Raw genomic sequence first — 22,971 nt, forward strand, 5'->3', positions numbered from 1 at the left:
CTAGGTACAGCGAAACTGTGTGTGTTTATGTTAATGGGAACAGGGAATGATGTGAATAAATGAAAATACTGATGGATCATAGATGCATCCAGAGCTGTTCCTTGAAGAGACAGAGAGGCCCAAGGGAGAGTTTGAGGAAAGCTCTGTGCAGTCATCTTTTCAGTGGCTTTCTTTGCTTTCCTGCAATAAATCATGACTGCAAAGGTTTGACCTATATAAGCCTGATCGGTAACTAGCTAGCACAAACCAACCAACAGATAGCCAGGTGGGAAAATACAGTAAACGAAAAAAAAAAAGGCATTTATTTCTTAATAAGGATATGGATACATTTTTACAATATTTAACATTTTTTATCTTTAAAAAACACACTTGAAGATTCTGTAGCATTTTCTCTAGCTTCAGCTCTCCTAATCATTACTTATAGGTTTGAAAAAGTTGATGATTCTGGGGCTTATGGTAGGCCCTATGGTGACATTGAGGAGTAGGTATTGGATTTGAAACTCTGGGGAAGAATCTGAGGTTTCTTGGTATATTGCCCAGAATTCCATTTAAAAAATCAGTAGTAGTAATATTCATTTCCTTAATCTCTTTATCTTTCATTTAAAAATAAATGTTGCCTAGTGAAGTGACCTCCAGCCATCTTTTTGATTAAAGAAGTAGCATTAAAACAAACGAACATGTTATTTAGTGACTAATACCAGAGAGAAGACATTTTAAATATACCAAACAGAAGGCTATCTTGGAACTCTGCCGGGAGCTCTTTCTTTCTATACTTTTATAACATATACTGTTTTCTTTCCTTTACCATAAAAGTACAATATTCACTGTAGAATAATTTGAAAAGGTTGGTAAGAAAAATAAAAAAAAAAACCCATTTTGAGATACGTTTGCATTTGTAACATCTATCACCAAAGACTAAGAGATCGTTCTCTTTTTTCCCCAACCTTCAAAGACTTTCAACTGCTGATATCCATTGCTTTCTCCAAGAGTCTCAGAGGTGAGACACTGAAGGGAGTTTGCATATGACAGAAGAGAATTTGTAGTGGAAACTACTGGGGAAGAAGGAGGATTTGATTGTGCGACAGGCACTTTCCCCAAACATTGTTACTGCAATGGCTAATGGACATAGTCTCCCATGGAATAGCTGTGTGACTTGTGTAAATCATTTCTTTGGGCCTCAATTTCCTCATCTAGAAAAACAAAAAGAAAAACTCAAAATGTACACACACACAAAATATATATATACATATGTGTATTCCCCAAGCAGATCTATTGCCACGGGATATCCCAAGTATCTTCACCACTCTTCATTTTTTTCTTTACCAGCATACACCAAGGCACCATCATTTCCTGTCTAGGGTTGTGCAAATAGATCTCTTTGCTATCTCTCTCCCCTCCCCTCTCTAAATCATTCTCAACGTACAGCCAGAGTGAGCTCTTTAGAACACAAATCATATGTCGCCCTCTGCTTAAAATTTTCCAGTGGCTTCCTTTTGTAGATAGAATATAATTTCTACTCCTTTCCACAACCTTTGAGTTCCTACAGGATCTGGCTCTTCTGTCCTTGTTTCCTTAACATTCTCTCCTACCTCTCAGAGTGTCAACCATCCTGGCTTTATTCCTAGTTTTAAAATATGCCAAGCTTGTTCCCATCTTAGGAGCTGTATTTGTTTTTCTCTCATCTTTGAATATTCTGACTTCAAATCTTTTCCTGGCTGGTACCCTTACAATTTTCACGTCTTATTTCAAAGGTGACAACCTTATTAAAGAAATATTTCCTGGCCATGTTTTTCAAGGTAGCTACTCACTTTTATCTTTTGTTATACATCCAATATTTATCACTATCTGAGATTATCTTTTTAAAAAACTTCTAAAAAGTATTTTTTATTTCTGCCATCTTCAAGACTGTAAACTGTATAAAGAAAGCTTATTTATTGGAATATGTCCAGTGACCAGAATAGTACCTACCAAAACAGTAGGTATTCACACATTTGTTGTATAGAATCTCAGATTATAATTACATACACAATAGCATGATCATTTAAAGTTTTCTCCCCAGCACTTTTTTCAGCTTTATTGAATATAATTGACAAAAATTATATATATGGTATAAAATTTGATGTTTTTAATACACATTGTGAAATAATAACCACAATCAAGCTAGGTAACATATTTATCACCTCACAGCACTTTTATCCCCACTGCCTAACTTAGTGACTAATAATATTAAGAATATCTGTAAAATGAATAAATTGTGATTATTGGACCCCCAAACTAACTATGTTTATAGTATCCTTATACCTAGTTAGTTTGTGTGATTGTTGGGATACATTACTTAAACTCCTCATTTTATTATTTTTCTATTTCTGTTATCTATTAATATGGAAGTTTTCATAGTTGTTGATTACTATTATCAGGTAGAATGTCTTCAGATACAAGTCATAGAGTCATAATACCCAATACTCAGGGGCTTAAGCAAATAAAACATTTAATTAAATTACGAATAAAAAACAAGAGTAAGTTGTTTGTTTTGATGCAGAAATTCAGCAATTTCATCTGAGACCCAGGCTCTTCAGATCTTCCTAGTTGGCCATCCTCAGCATTGGGTTTAACTCCTTAGGCTTGTTGCCTCATGTCTGCAAGAGGGCTGTCACAGCTCCAAGCATTATGTCCTCCCAAAACCATATTCAAAGCAATAAAGAAAGTGAAAGGGCCAGTACTAGAAAGCTCCCCACTCAAACCTATTTTTGATAGATTTCAACTAGAAAATTTCCCAGAAATTCCTCATCTCACTTCTATTATATTTAAGTGATCGGTCAAAGTGTAAAACTTAAGTGTCTAAGGATAGTGGTATAACTATAACTGACATATAAATCCTGATTTATTTCTTGGATCTGAGCTCATTGCAAACATCCAAATGTCAAGATTTCATTTGCCAGGAAGAAATAACAAGAGAGGTTGAATGGGCAGCCAATAGTGTCTGTTGCAAACAGCATAAATAACCGGTAATATTTTCACTTTATTTGCCATTGATGTGAAGTTTTTTACCCTGGGAATAAGTAAACTTTCCCATAAAGATTTCATGTGGTTTGTCCGGTATTTATCACGTTTTTCTTTTTAGCTATTTATTGTTGAAGGAAAAAAGCATTCTTTTCACATCAGAGATGAAACTAGCAATTAAACATCAGTTATAACTTTATTTCCTGTGTTGGTACCTTTGAAACTCTAGGTTTAACGTCAGAAGGTATGTTCTTTTAAGTGGGAGCAAAACATTGAGTATGCATGGACATAAAGAAAGGAAGAATAGACACTGGGGACTACTAGACGGGGGTGAGGTGAGGGTTGAAAACTACCTATTGGGTTCTGTGCTTACTACCTGGGTGATGGGATCATTCATATACAAAACTTTAGTGACACACAATTTACCCATGTAACAAACCTGCACATGTACCCTCTGAACCTAAAAAAAAGTTACAAAAAAAAAAAAAAAAGTCAGCATGTTTGTATACAGTTTTACTTTGTCTTTTTTTCTGTACAAGCAAGATGGGGCAATGACATTGTACACTCTGCTTGCTGGACATGTGCTGATTGATCTTTCTCAGTAAATCAATTTAGTCTGGGTTTGTTCTAGAATCATGGGAACAGGGAGAGTTACTCAATTAGACAATGCTAAATGTTGCTAACACATGAACAAACAGCAGTTGGCATTTCATGAGATTCTTATTCATCAAATTGTACAGAAAATATCTTGAGAATTGTGACTGCCATTTGATTATTCCTCACTGATTAGCATTTAGGACTAGATGCATTGCAGATATTTATAAGTATTAAAATATTATGTATTCTATGATTTAATAAATCATTTTTCTTGGATCTTATCAAGGCTATTCTTTTGTGTTAAATATGCTTTTAGAGACTTTTCCCCTCTGTTTGTGAATTTTCTTGTCTGCTTGGGAATGTCCTAACCCATCATTCTAAGTGCTTTAACATTTGCTACATTTACTTCTTTCTATGGCAGATTTTTCATTTCTTTTGTGATATGTTAAAGATTGTTTTAGGTTTACAGATTGGTGGGTTGTGATTAACAATGATATCAGAGAAGAAATGAATGTAATTGTACTAATGACAATGTTCTTATAATTTCAATCTCTTTCTTTTTATCTATTTCTTATTGGTTTTATTATCAGCAATTAATAAAGAAGTCATTAAGTAGTATATTACTGTAGGTGTTGAGAAGCTTTAAAAAATGTAATAGATAAAATCTCTTGCTCATCACAAATCTATAGGAAATGTTATCTTAGGACAAAATCGAAACAAAACAACCCCTTGTAAGTGACACACCAAATCTTGAGTGCTGAAAAGAAAGTTGGAGTTTCTCAGCATTCTCTTGTGTTAAATAATGACTTCCCAGGTCTATGTCTTAGAGTCCGCTTCTTTTTTTTTGAGATGGAGTCTCTTTGTGTTGCCCAGGCTGGAATGCAGTGACACAATTTCGGCTCACCGCAACCTCTGCTTCCCAGGTTCAAGCAATTCTCCTGCCTCAGCCTCCTGAGTAGACTCTTCTCTTTAAAATACACATTGAAGAGACAAAAGGCTTATTACATTTAAGAAGGACTTCTTGTTTTTTGTTTTTTAGGGTTTTTTTTTGTACGTGCTTTGTACAAATAAAATATAGAGGTTTTCTCAAAGCCTGACTTGCCCTCTTAATAGTATATATGACTGAGCCAGATGGATCTATTTTCAAAGTTTTTGATGAAGCTCACATTTTATCAGTCATTTTCTCCTTTGTGTATGATAATCTCAAAATCTTTTTCATTTGTTTTTACTAAAAATCGCTCTGTAATGATCACCAACTGTTGTTTTCTAAGCTTCATAGATGAGGGCTTCTCAGGAAGTAATTCTTTATGCAGTAATTTCCTTTGGTATTGTATTAATTCCCATTTTCCATCATATGCTTAACATCTACCATTGTCAGTTCACCTAAGAAGTGTATTTCATAAAAGTTCCGTGTCCTTCTGAAACTATCATCCCAGACAAGTACCATTAAGATTTTGGGTCTCTATGCCTATGATCCAAGCTGATGTTTATGGTGTTCACACCTCAAACAGTTATCGGAGAAGACTCTTACCATGCATTTAGCACATATTCTGTCTCGTTTGTTACGTATGTTTCTTTTTCATCTCCATTGTGATGAATTTGCTTTCTGACAAATGGGCTCAAGATGTAGACTACTAATTTTTAAGAATATATCTTTTGTATTAGATAATTAGAATATCCTTTACAAAAAGTTTATATTGAAAAAGGTGTATCAAAACTGTCAGATTTTCTCTTCATGAATTAATCTTTCAGACATTTGCTGGATCAAGAGCACTGTTCTCCTGTGAGTTTAGGAAACCTAGTATTGGCACATCGATTTCTTCCTCATCAGCGAATTATAATGGTGAATACGTTTGACTGGTTTTGATTGACTACTAGCATAGTATCTATCATAGAACTATTTTTTTTGTGAATAGTCATTTTGTTGTTTTTCCCAAGTGGCATAGCTCCTTTCTTAATAGATGAATTTGGTTTATCTAGCCTGGATTTTAATGTTTTTCACTTTTCCAAGGTTTATTTCCTTACCACCTTTTTTACTGAACAATAAGTTATTTAAATCTTCACATCATAGCATTCTGATAATGCTGCTATTTTTCTCACTTTTCTTTATTCTTATGTGGCTGAATTTAGGTTTGCCTAAAAAAAAGGGCCATTTCCTTTCTTTGACCTTCCCAGTGAATTCTCTGAAGGAACTTGTTCTTATATTCTATTTATGCTGCTATATGTAGCTTATGCTATGTTAGTAGGTTATTTGGTTTTGCTGTGTCCCCACCCAAATCTCACCTTGAGTTGTAATAATCCTCACATGTCAAGGGCAGGGCCAGATGGAGATAATTTAATCATGGGGTGGTTTCCCCCATACTGTTGTCATGGTAGTGACCATCACGAGATCTGATGATTTTATAACTGGGAGTTCCCCTACAAATGTTCTCTCTTGCCTGTCACCATGTAAGACGTGACTTTGCTTCTCCTTCACTTCTGCCATGATAGTGAGGCCTCACCAGCCATATGGAACTGTGAGTCAATTAAACCTCTGTCCTTTATAAATCACCCAGTCTCAGATATGTCTTTATTAGCAGCGCGAAAACAGACTAACACATTTGGTTTCATGATTTTCTACCTAAGTGCCTGTTTTGTGCCTAAAGCAGTCAAACCCCCTCCATTTTTAGCTTGGTCAAGCCTTAGAGAAAAATTGGGTGCAAGTAATTTTTCAGCTGAGACCCAGTTGAACTAGGGTAGAGTTAGTGTAAAATGCATTTTACCACGTATTGCATCTTCGCACAGTGTCAGCCCCACCACCAGTGACTTGATGACAGAGAATCCTGTGGTAGAATTTCAATGCATGAAGTTTTATTCTTCAGAATCCAAGAAATCAGTAACATTTTTCAGTGTGAGTCCTTTTATTCAGTGCATTGGTTATTATATAATTGAAATTGAATCTTTTCATTTTTTTTCTTGCTGCAAACTTTTTACACCAACCCTTTAAGAGACAAAGTGAGTGAAAGTTCTGAGTATGTTTTACTAAAAGGTTAAGCATAATCTCCAGACAAATCTCATTTACCCGTGTTAATGAAAGTACTTAAAGGCAGATCTCACTTGTGTTAAAATATTTATTCTTGAAGTTGGACATGTTCAAGGCTTAAAAATTAACTTCAAAAAGTCAAGCCAATTCACAAACACCTAAATTAGGTGAAGGTGAATCTCTCCCAACTTTAAAACACACATTAAATACCTTCCCCTCATGCTGCTTCACTATTTTTTATAATTATCTCCATGTTGGGTATAGGCTAATGTCTTCTTAGACGGATGGAAAATTTGACTTTTCTCAGAATTTATGGAGAATAACAGAGGTTAAGTGTTAGAACTTGGAAGAGGTCCTATGAATGCAAAGTAAACAGAATTAAGATGTTAACAGAACTGTAATTATGCAGATTATATATTGTCAGTAATGAGGCTCTGTATTTCAACAAAGAAAGTACTTCCACTGAATTGCTGCTGTCAAAGAAACAAAACCAAAATTTGCCATGGATAACACAAAATCGATGCAATTGAAAGTTAAAATCAAGGACTCATAAAATTTTTAACAAGTATTGCAATAAATGATTCTTCCATTTTGCTTTGATCTTCAAAATATAATAAAAGAAGTTTACTGAGAATTTTTTTTTTAAATCTGAACATTAACTGCCATTATATTTTAAATGAAACTTATGTCTTAAAATGGATGAATGTGCACCATAATATATCTTTTAATGTTCTTTTTAGGTAAATAGGACCTCATTTCCATAATCGAGAGCAAAGAGGCTTAGCATTTTCAATGTAAGTTTAAGACTGGGTTGCCTAGCAATATTCAAATGAGAGAGTCCCTCCTCTGGAACTGGTTATAAAACAGTTGTCCATGTGAATGTGTGTCAAACTCAGAAAAGGCAGCGATTTCTTAGCACCTAAATTATAACCAGACAGGAGACCATATAATCAAATGGAGACACAATGTGAACTATCAGTAACTTTTATGCAAATTAATTTAGCCACATAACACTAATTATATATCTATTGTTAGGTATGGACCCTAATCATTCACTAATCTCTCATAAGTGCTTTGTAATCTCATTATAGAATTGGCATGTAAAAACAAGGCCTCAGTTCACATCTAAATCTGAGTTTTGTGCATTTATTTCCTTCTATCATGGCCCACAATACACATTTCTTGGTTTTCATGCCATTATCAGATTTTAAAGTTCCTTTGAAAAGACTTGATACCTGATGTATTTTAATTCAGGGCTTACACGCTATACCAGAAAAATCTTCTGCTAAACTCTTGTTGCCTTTTATGCTGCACTGTCCACTCTTGGACAATATACGAGTTTTATTATATGCCTTATTTGGTTACTCTTGGTCTTATCCTTGTGTAGCCATTTATCTGTTCTCAATAATCCCTTTATTTTTGGTTAGTGGTGCAGTAGAGTTCTTTGAGTGGTCTTGGACCAACCCAGCTCTCTTTGCTTTCTTGCTTGTGAAGAATAACAGTAGAATGTGCTGGGAATGCAATATCCTCAGATAGGGAGGAACAGCCTGAAACCTGTCCCTCTTAGGAAACTGAATAGCTTGAGTTAGGAAGGAACTGCATGGGACAGCCTGAGTTTTGTTCCTCTCTTCCCTGGGAGCAGGATGCCCTTTACAGCTTTGCCCAGTATGTCATGTGTCCCCTGAGGTATATAATCCAGGATGGGCTGCCTTTCAGGGTCCCTCAGCTGTGAAAGTGGGGCATTCGCATCAAGACTACATCTTTCCCGTTCAGCTGTCTTCAGCCTCGGGGGACCCACACACAATGGATCCAAGACGTCTGTCCCTTGTTAATTATCTATAAGAAAGAAATCCATTTCACATAACTTGTGAACATGTTTTCTTTCACTGGATTTAGGCAAATAGGTAACCAGTGCATGGTGGACCTACACAGTAGCCCAGGATGCAGTGGGCATAAGTATATATGGACTCCCATTTCCGGTGGTTGGCACAGTGATGATCTTTGCTATTTTCCTCATGGAATGGGAGTCCTTTTTTGGGACTAATAATTAGCGAAGTTGTTTCACAACTGGCCCTCCAAAGAATAGTGCCTGAAATATGGTAGCTCCATAATAAACTGTGTAAAGTACACAGTGAATGAATATGTCTTAGACCTAGAGCACGGCACGCAGAACACTCAAGTTGAAAAAGAAAATATTAGAATTTCTACTTATATTTAGGTGTAAATCTCATTCTTTATTTACTTCACTGTATTTTGAAATGTGGCTAATACTGTCTTATATATTACATGTGTACGATTTTTAAATGGGGCTCTGAAAGACTCACTGTTGGAGGGTAATCTCTCTTGTCACATTGCTTTCTGGTCTGGCTACTCTGGATCCCACGGCCCTTTTGCTTCTCTCCCACATGAGGACCAGTTCAGTACCATACCCAGAGCTGGGCTCGCACTGCTCACCCAATCCTCCCTGACGGTCTTCTTTAACCAGTTCTGATGGCTCTTTCTTGTGATTTGTGGGTCTCTAAATTGGCAGTCATTTGAATGGAAAATGTCTATTCTGCCCCTGTTTGGATTAGAAAAGGATAGCTTCCATGTAGCATACTGTTCTAAAGATATTTTTTTCTTGAAGATTACAAACCTCACCCCGACAACGGCTCCACAAAACCCAACCTTTATCCATCACGTCTTCCTGTTTATAAGCCCTCCTAGCCTCTCTTTCCTCCAAATCCTTCCTGACACAGATTATAAAAACATTTACGGAGGCCGAGACGGGCGGATCCCGAGATCAGGAGATCGAGACCATCCCGGCTAACATGGTGAAACCCCGTCTCTACTAAAAAAATACAAAAAAACTAGCCGGGCGAGGTGGCGGGCGCCTGAAGTCCCAGCTACTCGGGAGGCTGAGGCAGGAGAATGGCGTGAACCCGGGAGATGGAGCTTGCAGTGAGCCGAGATCGCGCCACTGCACTTCAGCCTGGGCGACAGAGAGAGACTCCATCTCAAAAAAAAAGTTTACAAATAGTGAGCAAATAACAATTATAGTTACACAGCAAGAGAAAAGTCAAAATCATCTAAGGTAAAATAAACGTTCAAAGAAAGTTATATATAGATACAACTTAAAAAACCTGAATTATACATAAAAATATATATGTATCAAGGGAGTTTTTGCTTTAAAATTATTTTCATGCAGATGTTTTTATAAAACAAAGAATCATTTTCATATAAATGACCATTCTTCCTCTGTATTTTATTATGCAGGGTTTGCTTGAATTGACATGTATCTTCACTAGGTGGGGTTCTAACTATCTCATTCTTTTTCAGAGGAAATGTGAAAAGTGTTTGGGGACTAAGTACTATCAGAGAAAGCTCTAAAATTTATAAACAAAGTTTTGACAGAATGCCAATGATCATTTGGCATTATCTCGCCTTTGAGACAGAATATCTGTCTATTAGAATTTTGTTATAATAGAATATCTTCTGTTATACTTTTGCTTTGTAATCTAATACCATTAGCCAGGTCATCTCTAATAGGGATTCTCTGTCTTGATTAACAGCATCTCCATTTAACCAGTTGTTCAATCTGGAAATGTTAGTGCCATCTTTAAATCCTCCTTCTTCCTTACAATTCATATCCAATTAGTTATTGAATCAAAATGAACATATAATGTACAACATATGTTAATTTATGTTATTTCTCTTCCCTCCTCTTTATTCCAACTGTCATTGCCTTAATTAAAGCCATATGACCATTCTGGTTTTTTGCAGTAATGCCTAACTGGTCTGTCTGCTGCTAGTCCTCCCGTCCTTCAAACTCTCCTTCCTTTCTTCGCACTGTTGTCAATAATATCTTTTTTTTTTTGACATGGAGTTTCACTCTTGTTGCCCAGGCTGTAGTTCAATGGCATGATCTCGGTTCACTGCAACCTCCGCCTCCCAAGTTCAAGCAATTCTCCTGCTTCAGCCTCCCAAGTAGCTGGGATTACAGGCGTGCACCACCACACCTGGCTAATTTTTTTTTTTTTTTTTTTTTTTGTATTTTTAGTAGAGATGGGGTTTCTCCATATTGGTCAGGCTGGTCTCTAGCTTCTGACCTCAGGTGATCCGCCCACCTCGGCTTCCCAAAGTGCTGGGATAACAGGTGCGAGCCACCACGCCCGGCCCCAATAATATCTTGTAAGACATGCATCTATATTTGTTATTTCCTGTTTAAATAAATCAGTGTCTGTCTCCTAGTTGCTATACCAAAACCTTCAAATTTCTTGGAGTGCCACTCAGGTACCGTTACAATTATTCCAGGAAAATTGGCCCCTCCATTGCCCATGGCCCCAAATTTTCATCGATATGCCCATTCACTTTTTTGCATTTCCATGTCTTTTCTCTTTCTTCTTTCCCCATCTGGACTACCTTTCCTCCACTTGTCAGCCTAATAAATTCTCCTAAGATTTGGTTCAAATTTTGACCTTTTGTGAAGCCTTCTTCAAACTCTTTTTGGTACTTCTATACTTCTTTTTAAGTCTCCCATGACAACACTTAATGTATTGAATTGCAAGGCAGCATGAGCCTTCTACCCTATCAAAGTATAAAGTCTTTAAAGGCAAGAGCTTTACTATTTTAAGTGCTGAATGCCCGTGTTCATTATAAAGTCAAACCTCTGAACAGTAAGTAGTTCTGAGACTTAAAAAAAAACTTGATTATATTATTTGCCATTTAATTGATACCTTCTAAATTCAGAGACTTATTTCTTAATCAAGACATAATTTACAGCTTTTCAAAGATAGTTTTTAGAGTGTTAATATTCTGGTTACCAAATCTGCTATTTAAGTCTGGGGTCCAATCTTAATTTTAAACAGCACTGTCCTAGGCCTCTTAGTCTTTATAATCACCTAAGACAGAGTCTGGCTGTTAGATTTGATGCAACAAAACTTACATATGCATAAAAATTTCAGTAATCTGCATTTCATCAGTATCTTACATTTAGTTATAAGCTTACCATTTTAAAAAGCAGTTAAAAAATTATTTTATTAAATTTCAAGTCTATCTATATAGGCTTACTGCCACAAAGAGTCTAGTAATTTCCCATTATTTTATTTTTTAGTAGACTGTATTTGTTGCAATTTTTATAAATATTACATTTTGAATATTTATATAATACTTTTAAACATTATTCTTCAGCATTGGAAATGATGTGCTTAATGGAAAAATTTTATATTCATTGTTCTATAACTTCAAAAGTTGTTTTAAGTTATAAATTTGTAAAGATAAATGAAAATAAAGACCTTGAGAGAAGTGAAAATAATTATGATATTTCCCAATTTAAAAATGGAGTTGAAAATACTGCTTTTTCTAAACTGAACAAACTGTTTTCAGAACTGATAGACTTATTTTTATGAAGCTTTTTGGTCAAATTAAAAGATCAATAGATAGATAGTGCTACACGGCTACTTTATATATCAGACAATGAGAAATTAATTTATTTTCCTTAGAACTATATTTCTTTGTTGAAGAAACTGAAAAATATCATTGGTAAATTAATAGAGAACATTTCTACAAAGCAAATATAGTAATGCATAAAATATTCCATTCACAATATTAAAGTTGCATTTTATTCTGGAGTAACTGAATACAGCAAAGTTTCAAAACAACTCATAGAGCATGAAATAAAAAGGAACTCAATAATGAAGCTGCATCTTTTAAAATAATGTATAAAGTGAGAAAATGAGAATATAATAAAAATGTTTTGAGTAGCTTTAATGACTTCTTTTTCATTGAAACTGACTGCCAAATGAGTTAATGGTGAAGGTTTGTTTAAAAAATAACCAAATATAACTTTACAAATTAGTAGCTTGAAGATAGCACAACAAAGACTTTGAGACCAAATTCCTCAAAACAATAACCAACGAGATCAATGAAATGACTTGATTTAGGGCAGTCAGAAATATTTACACTATTCATAGGACAAATTGAAGTGATACAATTTGTGGATGACAGTTTGGTTCTAAAGTTTTAAACTTGCATTTCTGCTCACATTTTCTCCAAGCATCATTTAGGAAAAGGTTTACAGTGTACTTATATATCTCCAAAGAAACCCATATTGTTCATTCTAAGTATGATCAGATCATTCAAAAACATTTGGGAAAAAAGTCATTTCATAGTCACTGGTTCCTCACTATTACTGAGTTAGTAATTAATTATACATTTTAGATACACAGAACTCTATTTAAAGAAAATTATTAAATCATCAAAGATACTTCAGCCCATGTTATAACATCCAGTCATGACATGGACATTAAGCATGATGTTAAAGTCCCAGTACGACGAAAGAAAGAAAACAGTCAAGTATGAAAAGTCTTTGTTTTCTTTTTTGTTGTTGTTGTTATAACCTAGACACCCAAAGCAAATACTTCTCAATTACATAACGATGTCAAATTAGCAAAGTAATAAATACACAGAAAATTAGGAAGGCAGAAACAGAATTACTCTAATAACATTAAAAACAATAAAAGTAAACAAACTATATTAAGAAAGGGCATATAAACTTACAGTTGTCGTATAAGCAGCTTCTGGATCATCTTCCAGCACTCTGGAGAGACCAAAATCAGAAACTTTGCAAACTAAGTTGCTATTGACCAATATATTCCGAGCTGCTAGGTCTCGATGAACATAACCCATATCAGAAAGATACTTCATGCCGGACGCAATGCCTCGGAGCATTCCGACCAACTGGATGACTGTGAAGTGGCCATCATGCTTCTGCAAGAGAATCACAATTGTTTAAATTGACTTATTTTTAATGCAGTGTGTGCGTGTGTGTATTAAATAAGATCCTTACATATATTTTATTGGATCAAATGAAGATAAGCATCAAGTTTGGTGATCAATGACTATGTTCATAAGGAAAAGTAAGAATTTGTTTGACATTTAAAGAAACGGGAAAATCTAACTGGAAGTAATGAAGGACAACTAAACAAAGGACAGAAGGAAATCAACCAAATTAACTCTCAGAACAAAGTGATTTCAAAAACTTCGGTAATAGGAGAGAACTAAAGTAAAATAAAGTAAGAGCAAAGGCTGCCAAAAAAAGGCTACCAAACAAATAGAATCCACTTTCCATAGTTGTGAGCTTTGAACCAGCTGTACAGCTGGGTAGAAGGGCAGCAAAACCAAGGACTGTATAAAACCCGTATGATAACTGGAGATACTGTGAAAAACAGTAGTCAGGCCAGGTGACTCAGGAAAAAAAAGTGATGGTATAAACAAGAAACAAGTATAGGAAAGCAGCAGAAGAATGAAAAAAGCACAAGCAAACAGAAAATAAATAGATTTTTCCATTTTATAGGGAAAATAGAAAAGTTGTTGGCAATTGGCAGAAAAATGAGACTGTTTTAGCTCCTGGTTGGAAGGATTAGATTAAATAATGTGGAGAATGAGTCAGGCATGGTGTTAGTATCAATCCCATCAAAGTAATCGATCCCATCTTATTCCCTCCGCCTTAACTTTAAAATAATGTTTTTATTTTAAAGAGTTAAAAAATATCCAATTGTTATCTGAGCAAAATGTATGCACCAACAAGACCAGATACAAATAGTATACAAACAGTACCCTTGAAATTAGAGGAAATAAAAATAAAAATATTTTAAGTTTTAAAAATAATGCATACTATTCTACCTAGTTATTTGGAGATTGCTGTCTTTAATGGAGTTATAGAGAAATATGAAAAATTATTTTTTTATACATCAGGCAACATTTATTTGTGAATGATATTAAAAATGAATAGCAGGAGATTGTAGGGCTATATTACTTTATGCTATACATTAGAAGCACAAATAAGAGAAACTTAAAAACTTTAAAAGTTAAAGCAGTTTTTATGAATACATATCTAATTTCAAACCATAGTGCAGCTTCAGGACAGAGACGATCTGACCCTAGCTGTCATGGTGACACATTCTCCTATACAATGATGATTCATTGTTCAGGTAAATGAATAAGCTTATACTACAAATGAAATAAACTTTCTCTTGCTGTATCAACTTACCTGTCTGATAGCTCTCTGATAATATCTCCCAACTCAAGTGCAGAGTAAGGGCAAAAAGCCCTCTCTTAAAAAAACACTCTTACAGCAAGAATATCCATTTAAGCAGGTGCTTCTGTATAATTAATGTATAAAGGATGACCTAGCAAAGAAAATCTTTGGTGTTATTAGCTCTTTATGTTTCGAATCCATCTTCTTAGACAGTACACTATTAGATGAAATCTGCCTCTTCTATCATGTACACTACCTACCATTCTTCTATTAGGAATCTTGAAACCTTTGAGTGGAATTGAAAATATAAGTTCTTTCGGCCTAGAATGAAGTACACTGAAGTTTAAAAGTTGGCTCTTTTACCTATTCAAAAATGGAGTTGCCTCCTATCATAATTCTTGTCAAGTAGAATTTTAAAGTAGTAAGGAATGTTAATGGGGCACCTGAAAACTCGAGAGTCTGTTTCCTTATCTACACGATGGGAACAGAGTTATCTAACTCAGAATTGCAGGGAGAATCACATACAAAGCAGACAACACAGCTCCTCGCTTAATTTAATAATAGTTACTATTTAATACGTCCTTGTTATTACTGTTATGTGTTTTTTTTCAATTTTAATGAGTCAGAAAATTCCCTTCTCACTTTCCTGAAAAATCACTTCTCAATATATGCTCCTACAAATATGAAGAGAAATAATTACTTAAGACCGGGCTGAAATTTAATGTTCTATCTATGTTGAGTGTGTCACAAAGCACCAATTTGCTTTTTAATACTTTTATTGAAATATAATTAATGTACCATACAATGTATCTTTTAAAGTATACAATTCAGTTTTTATGTTATTCATGGAGTTGTACAGCTATCACCAAAATCAATTCTAGAACTTTTTCATCATCCCCTCTGAAAAGACCCATCTTTACCAGCAATAAGTCCTCACTTCCCCTAACACCCCCCACCACCCTGGGCAACCAGTAATCTACTTTCTAGCTCTATCTATTTGCCTGTTCTGGGTATCTCTTGAATGGAATAACACAATATGTGGTCTTTTGTGACTGTCTTCTTTTACCTAGTATGTTTTTAAGGTTCATCCACCCATAGCGTGTTTCAATAATTTATTCATTTTATTGCTGGATAATTTCTATTCCTTTTGTATATTCATCAGTTGATGGAGTTACTTCTACTTTTTGGCAATTATGCAAGTTATTTTTAAAATTAATCTTAAAATATTTTTGTCACTAACATTTGAAGATTTAGATTAACTGCTTTTATGTCAATCATCATGGTAATAATGGTTCTAATAATGGTAAGTGGTATCATTTAAAAAACAAGATTTTGGTGTATTAAAACGATCTAAACTACTTTCCTCATGTTCTTTTATAGGACTATAAATGTAGGATATTTACTTCTAATCCATTGGCCAAGACATTCTCAGGGGTCCACGAGGTTAAAATTATTTTCATAATAGCACTAAGTACATGTTTTTGCATTTTTTCATTAGGTTGATATATTTGCACAAATGGTACAAAACTCTGATGGGTAAAACTGCAGGAGCCTCATCAGGAATAAAGTCAGTAGCACCAAACCAAACTATACTAGTATTCTCATATTCTTCTCTGACACAGGCATTTATAGAAAGATGGAAAGCTAGTGTTTCTTAAGAATGCCCTTGGTGAAGCAGTAAATCTTATGAGTTTCATTAAATCATGATCTTTGATTACACACTCTCAGCATCAATACCTCTGAGGAGGAGAAGAAAGCAGGATTGGGCAGCAGCAGGTTACAGTTCAGTGCCTTCACCCAAAGGCCTTTGTCTATTTTATGGGATGTTCTGGATAACTCCTCAGAGTTGGCTCAAACTGAGGAAAAAAAAGACTGGGCCCCTGTCCTGCTACATCAATCACTGGATTCAGGCTGCTCGTGTAAAGGGGTCATGGCCTTGGGTGAGGTAGCTTTCTTTAGCCAAGGGCATTCCCTAGAGAGGGATTTGGTTAAGTAAGGGCTACCAGCTTCCCAAACTCTGGAAGCTGTAGGAATAAGGAAGCTGATCCTGTGACCCTCCCAACAAAGTTCCTGCATGCACATCTTTTATAACCCTTCCCAGGGGACGCAACCTGTGTTATTTTATCTCCCTATCACTACAATCATCTGTTTATCCACGATCCACCCATCTATCCACTGGTCTATCTACTGTTTATAAAATGTGGGCTTGATGAAAAAAAAAAGCTCTAAAATTAGTTCTATATGCTTTTGGGAATGCATATCTTAATTTCTTCCACATTACTGTAGGAGAAAAATAGCTCACATTCATTGAACACTATAAGCCAGTCCCAGACTAAGGTTTTTACAGGTATTATTTTATTTCAGTCTCTCAATATTGATGTGATGTAAATGTAGTGATCATCTTGTAGATGGTGAAACTGAAGGACAAAAAGATCTAATAACCTAATAAGTGGTGGAGTCCGGATTTAAATCCAAGCAATGACAGAGCCTGTATTCTTATCTATTGGAGTTTTTGGAAAAACCAAATTTTACATAATGCTGGGCTAGTTTGGGCAGCATAATTTGGCAAAATAAAGCAATGTATAAAGACCTCTAAGATCATTTAACCAAAAGCAAACAAACAAAAACACTGCAGATAAATCAACAAATGAGGATCTATTCACCTCTGTCTGGCTGAGAGGAATAGCCTCATTTATTCATACATGAGGTATAGCACAAATCTGTTTCTCTACAAATGACACAACTCTCTTATTCAAACAAAATCTATATTCCTTTTTTCTGGTCTTCCTCAACATAGCCTTCTCAAGTTTGGTTTAGGACATATTGGTTTCCTTGAATATAGTAGATGGTTAATAAATGGTGACAGAATTAAATAACTTTTGATCCTATCTTGTGGTGCAATGGTTGTTATTGCTATATTGTTCCTATTGTCTCATATAAAACAGACTGTTTTCTTAAAGTAGGACACGGGTATTATCCCTTTTATGTAGCAGTTCTCTTACAGCATCCACTATATTGCCATGCATTGTGTTAGCACTCGATAAATATTAATTCCAATTGAATTGAATTGTTTATGAGGGGAGGAGAAAAATGTGAGAGCACTGAGATTTAATATTTTTGGGCTTCCTACTGAAGATTAATCTAAAAGAAACTATGAATTTTTTTTTATGACATATGGTCTCTTCCCAGGAAGGCAGATTCAAATGAAAGAGAGTGAATATGGCATATTTATATACTGCATCTCAGAGATTAGTAGCTAGAATTCAGTTTGTCTTCATCCTCTTTTTTTTTGCTCTCTCAACCTGACTGCTGAGAAACATGGAGTTTATCCTAACTGACAGAGAGGGTGAGCCTGATTGGAAGGGGTTTCTGAAAGCTATACATAACAATGCCTGCTGTTTCTAAAAGCTGCAGAGCTCCATCAGACTCTCTCAGACCCCAGAGCACAGCATCCCCCAGATCTGACAGTAAATGACATGTTGCATTGTCTGTGCAGTAACCCCAGCTCTTTACGATGGTTGTCATGGACTGTATCTACATACACTTCAAGCCTCCCAGTGTCCATTCATCTTAGGCTGAGCTCAAGTACTTAGACTGAGGTTAGGACAAACATAGGATCTGAGTGCCAGGCTGTCCTGAAGGCATCACATTACTGTCTAACAAGGTTTTCTGTGAAAACACAAATCTTACCCTTTGACTTGCTTTAAACACTTCAATGATTTTCAATGACAGAATAAAGTGCAGTGTCTTAGTCATGAATACAAAGACCTGACCCTTGCTCGTATCTTTAGTTGCATACCCTTATTCTGCTTTATTTTATTTTATTTTATTTTTGTATGTGCTCTATTCACCCCTACAACAGGTTGTTTTATATCTAACGTGCTTTACTTACACAGTTCCCTCTTCCAGGAAGGTCATTCTAGTCTTTGTCACCTGAGTTTTTTTGTGACACGTATTATCTGTTCCAGGAGGTCCTTGCTGAATCCTCAAGTTTATTCCTTCTAACAACACTCCCTGAGTATCATATGGGCCAGTTATTATAGTTCTAGGTGCTAGGAGTCAATGTGGGAAGCAAAACAGGGTGATTTGAGAGCGATAGAGAGAGAAACTTAGTCCAACTTGGGTTTGTCTCTAAAACAGATCTCAAACCTCGGCTAAAACCAAATATGTATGTGTTCATCTCTCCCACTGGATTGAACATGATTTTGAGGACAATGAGCATACTTTGTCTTGTTCACCCTTGTAATCCCAGGGCCTAGCACCTTGCCTGAAACACAGTGGATATTTACTAGATATTCACTAAATTGAACTAAACTGAATTCATTTATTTTTCTCTTAAAGGAGTGAAGCTTTTCAAACTTTCAGTATGTGGTAAGATATTTTCTAGAAGTATTTTTAATGGAAAGTCATATTTACTGTAGTGGATTCTCTGCAAAGATCATGAATGAACAAGAAGTACTGAAGTGTTGACTACACTTGCAGCCGCTCCATTTTTGAGGGCAAGACTCTGATTATGACTACTACCAAATTTTTATATTTTTGCTGAAGAGTGAGGAAAAGGGAACTAAATATCTTATATAGATATCTGCTATATTTCTTTCTAGATCTTCAATGGAGAATCACTGATGTCAAGCCCACCAACCAAATAGCTTAGAAACTGTCAAAGATGTATGGACCGTTTTAAATCACTGCCCTCAAACTTTCTTGCTGAAAAATGTGCATTATTAAAGCAGATAACTCTGATGATTCAGTGTCCTAAAAAGGTTAAATATGACGGCAGATGACACTATAACCAGTAGATGATAAGCTGCTATTCTTGAGGAGAATTAACAAAAATTGCATGTCACTGATTCTATAAACATTTAGAGGATACACTTCACAATGTGGTGTCACGGGTACCTACAATAAACAAATTTCACAGATTCCTCACACATCTGATTCAATAAACACTATTGGATAATGACAATTTAAGCTAAAAAAAATGAAGTAATGGAAATTTGGTTCATATGTATATGAAAAGCCTTTTTGGTTCACGAACTATGAATTATAAGAAATGACACTAGCCTTTCAAAACAAAATGACAAAAATAGGAGGCTAAGTGGAAGCCTTGTAAAATTATTAATTCCAAACCTTTGACTTGAGTTATAAAATGGCTACACAGGACATTTACCTTACTAGATGGTTTATAAAAGACCAAGGTACGCAAACACTGGACACTTTAAGCCTGTTGTTCTGGTTTTTGTGTTGCTAGAGGTCATTCTCAAAAAAACTGGATGTCAGAAATGCACGGAGTTCATGAGAGACAAAAGATGGGTGTCTCTGAAGAGCCAGAACAACACAGAGGATCTGACTTCTGGGGTTCAGATTGTCCTTTGCCACAAAAATATCCTCACCCATATTATCTGCATGTTTCCACTTATTTTTGTTTTGCTCTCTGAAATTCCTCTATTAAAATATTTGTGGAGTTTACAAATGCAGGAAAAGATGAAAAATCATCTGGAGGAATTAGAATAGTATTTGTGAGTCACATACTCGCATAAGTCAATCTAACCTTATATCCAGCTAAGATTTGTGCCAATGAGAAAATGGAAACTGAGATTAAGATGGGATGAGACTCCAGGTTACGGGTGATTTTATAAGGTGGAAAAAGACCTAAACTCAGGCAAGAGGGGATGAAGAAGTGCTACCACATGTGAATTCTTATAATAAAAGTTTTATCTTTGAGGATGTGGAAGGAAGACATGAAGAAATAGGCAGATGACATAGAAAAATTGCCTTAAAAATTTTGCCCAGGGCAAGTCATGTAGAGGGAAGGAAAACACACTTTCCACATTTTGAAGGAGACTTCCAGGCCTCTTTCCTATTGGACGTTTCATCTTTCAGCTGTAGTCTGTGTTAAAGAGGCTTCTATAAATCTGCCTAGGGACTTTAGCAATGTCTTTAAAAGAAATATTTATGGAAAAATGCATTTTGAGTTCTGAACAATTGATTTATAAATGACTTCGCAGAAAACAGTCCTTGGAGGATTACTCCTATAACTTAAGTTTAAAGTTAAATTTCAGTTTTTATATGTTTCTAAATCAAAAAGGTGACTATACTATGACTTTTTAAAATGATGTTGAATTTGAAAAAGAAATGTTTGAGATTATTTATAAAATTTGAAGACATGAAATCACTCTTTTTTTAAAAAATAACCACCAAATAAATAAGTAACTATCTCCTTTTTATTGAAAATTGTCTTGGTTCTTGTGGTCTCCCCAGTTGAAAATCTTATTAGACTTTAACTTAAAAAAAGCCTTCAAAGCTCTTTCTCTTGTAGTCATCATATATTTTGAACTTAAGCTAGGCACAGTTATCTTTTTAGTTGTAGTTGAGAGAGGTCACAAAGAGTAAAATCAGTAATTTCAATAACAAGAAAACTAAAAATGTCATCTCTAATACACTAAAAACCTAGGAAGAATATAAGTAGATATGGATTTATGAAACATGGTGTTTGGATTTCAAAATTACATGTTAAGAGCTAAAAATGAATCTGAATGTAATATAGCTTTAGCTTACAAAGGTTACTACTGAATTTGCTTTGTTAAAAATAACTTCTGCTTAGGTTTACATGAAAGTAATATATACTAGTTACTGTGCTACATTTATACAAACTCAAAATTAAATTTAAAGTTATTATTTGGGGCAGGGTGTCACAGAGTGCCATCATCTTGATGAAGTATCATTAGAGTACATCAGAATAATCCAGGGAAGTTTTTGCAGAATACATATGTGTGTGTCTGCATATTTATCTGGTAAAGTCTCTCGAAGATGGTGATTCTGGTTATTGGGCATGGTTGAGAATTATAAATTTAGGGTTTAATATTCAGTTCTGTAAATCCAATATCTCATAAATGATCCAAACACAGAGATAGGAGTGACCATAGAGGAGTTCAGGAAAAATACATAGAATTTCTTTATATATAAGTATAATTTTAAATTATGTACAATCAAAAGATCAATGTCAAGTTTCATACGCAAAAGAAGAATGAGAATTATAAATTACAATTTCATGGTATCAGTTAATACAACGTTTAAAGAGGTATATTCATGCTATTGAACATTGCTGCTCAAACTCCTAATTTACAAAAAAAAGTTCACTCATCCATACCATATGCTTGGTTCTAAGCACACCATGCTCTCATATATGTGCATGTCTGATGTCACATTATTTGTAGAATAGTATTTAGCATTAAGTTGGCTCAGGTGTAGTAAATTACATTCTACTGCATGAAGTTTAACCTATTTTTCTCTTAAAAATGTAATTAAGGTGTGTTTCTACTATAATTTTTATGGCTTAAAAACAGTTGGTCAGGCATGTTGGCTCACATCTCTAATCCCAGCATTTTGGGAGGCTGACACAGGAGGATCATTTGAGACCAGGAGATTGAAACGAGCCTGGGCAACACAGTAAGACCCTATCCCTACAAAAATAAAAAATTAACTGGCATGGTGGTGCATGTCTGTAGTCCAGCTATTCAAGAAGCTGAGTTGGGAGAATCTTGAGCTCAGGAGTTTGAGGTCATGGTGAACTATGATCACATCACTACACTCCAGCTCGGGCGACAAAGTTTCCAAATGAATAAACAAACAAACAAACAAACAAACAGTTATTGGTGGGTAAGTGCAATTTTCTTCTTTTCCACTGCTGAATATAAAATGAGTGTTATTTAGATTAATTTCACTCTTCCACCTCAGCACAAATATAATCACGTGCATACAATTTACAAGAAAAGTGTGCTAATAAAATACAACTCTCATTATTAATAAATAACTAGTATAAGATAAAGTGCCATCTTTACTAGATTTATAATTTGAGTACATAAATATTTAAAAGATCTCTTTAAATTTTAAATTAATATTTGCTTTGCATTTGCTTAAGGAAACTCTTCAAATGTCTCACATTGCTTTTGAAATGCTGACATGCACTTATATATGTTATTTCAATACTCATATTCCTGAGATATATCTACAGTTTTTAATGATGAAAATTGAAACTATTTTTAGCCACCTGAAAAAACAGATCAGGAAGTTACAATTTTATGACTTTTAGTGATATCTTCTGAAATATAATATAATAATAGATGTCATTATGAATGCCTGATTACGTGGTAGATACTGTTCTAGGAGTTTTATGTCTAGTAGCCATTTAATACTATAGTGCAATAACCTTAGGAAACAGTTATTGCCTATCATTGAACTTATTTTGTAGGTAAAAGTTGTCCTTGATTTTCTCTTTCTTTTATACACTTTATCCAATCCATCAGCAAATCCTATTGGCTCTACTTTCAACATA

The 22,971-nt window shown here is 34.9% G+C and overlaps 1 protein-coding gene across 3 annotated transcripts in view; it reads right to left on the minus strand.

Annotated features, from left to right (window-relative positions):
* EPHA6 (EPH receptor A6) overlaps nucleotides 1–22,971 on the minus strand; it is a 932,172-nt gene that overhangs the window by 96,154 nt on the left and 813,047 nt on the right. For all 3 annotated transcript variants that reach the window (XM_050778969.1, XM_050778968.1, XM_050778970.1), the window contains one exon: nucleotides 13,157–13,366. In XM_050778969.1, the coding sequence (XP_050634926.1) occupies nucleotides 13,157–13,366 (210 nt within the window). The remainder of the gene's footprint in view (nucleotides 1–13,156; nucleotides 13,367–22,971) is intronic.

Source organism: Macaca thibetana, chromosome 2, assembly GCF_024542745.1.
Source record: "Macaca thibetana thibetana isolate TM-01 chromosome 2, ASM2454274v1, whole genome shotgun sequence".
Lineage (NCBI taxonomy): Eukaryota > Metazoa > Chordata > Mammalia > Primates > Cercopithecidae > Macaca > Macaca thibetana.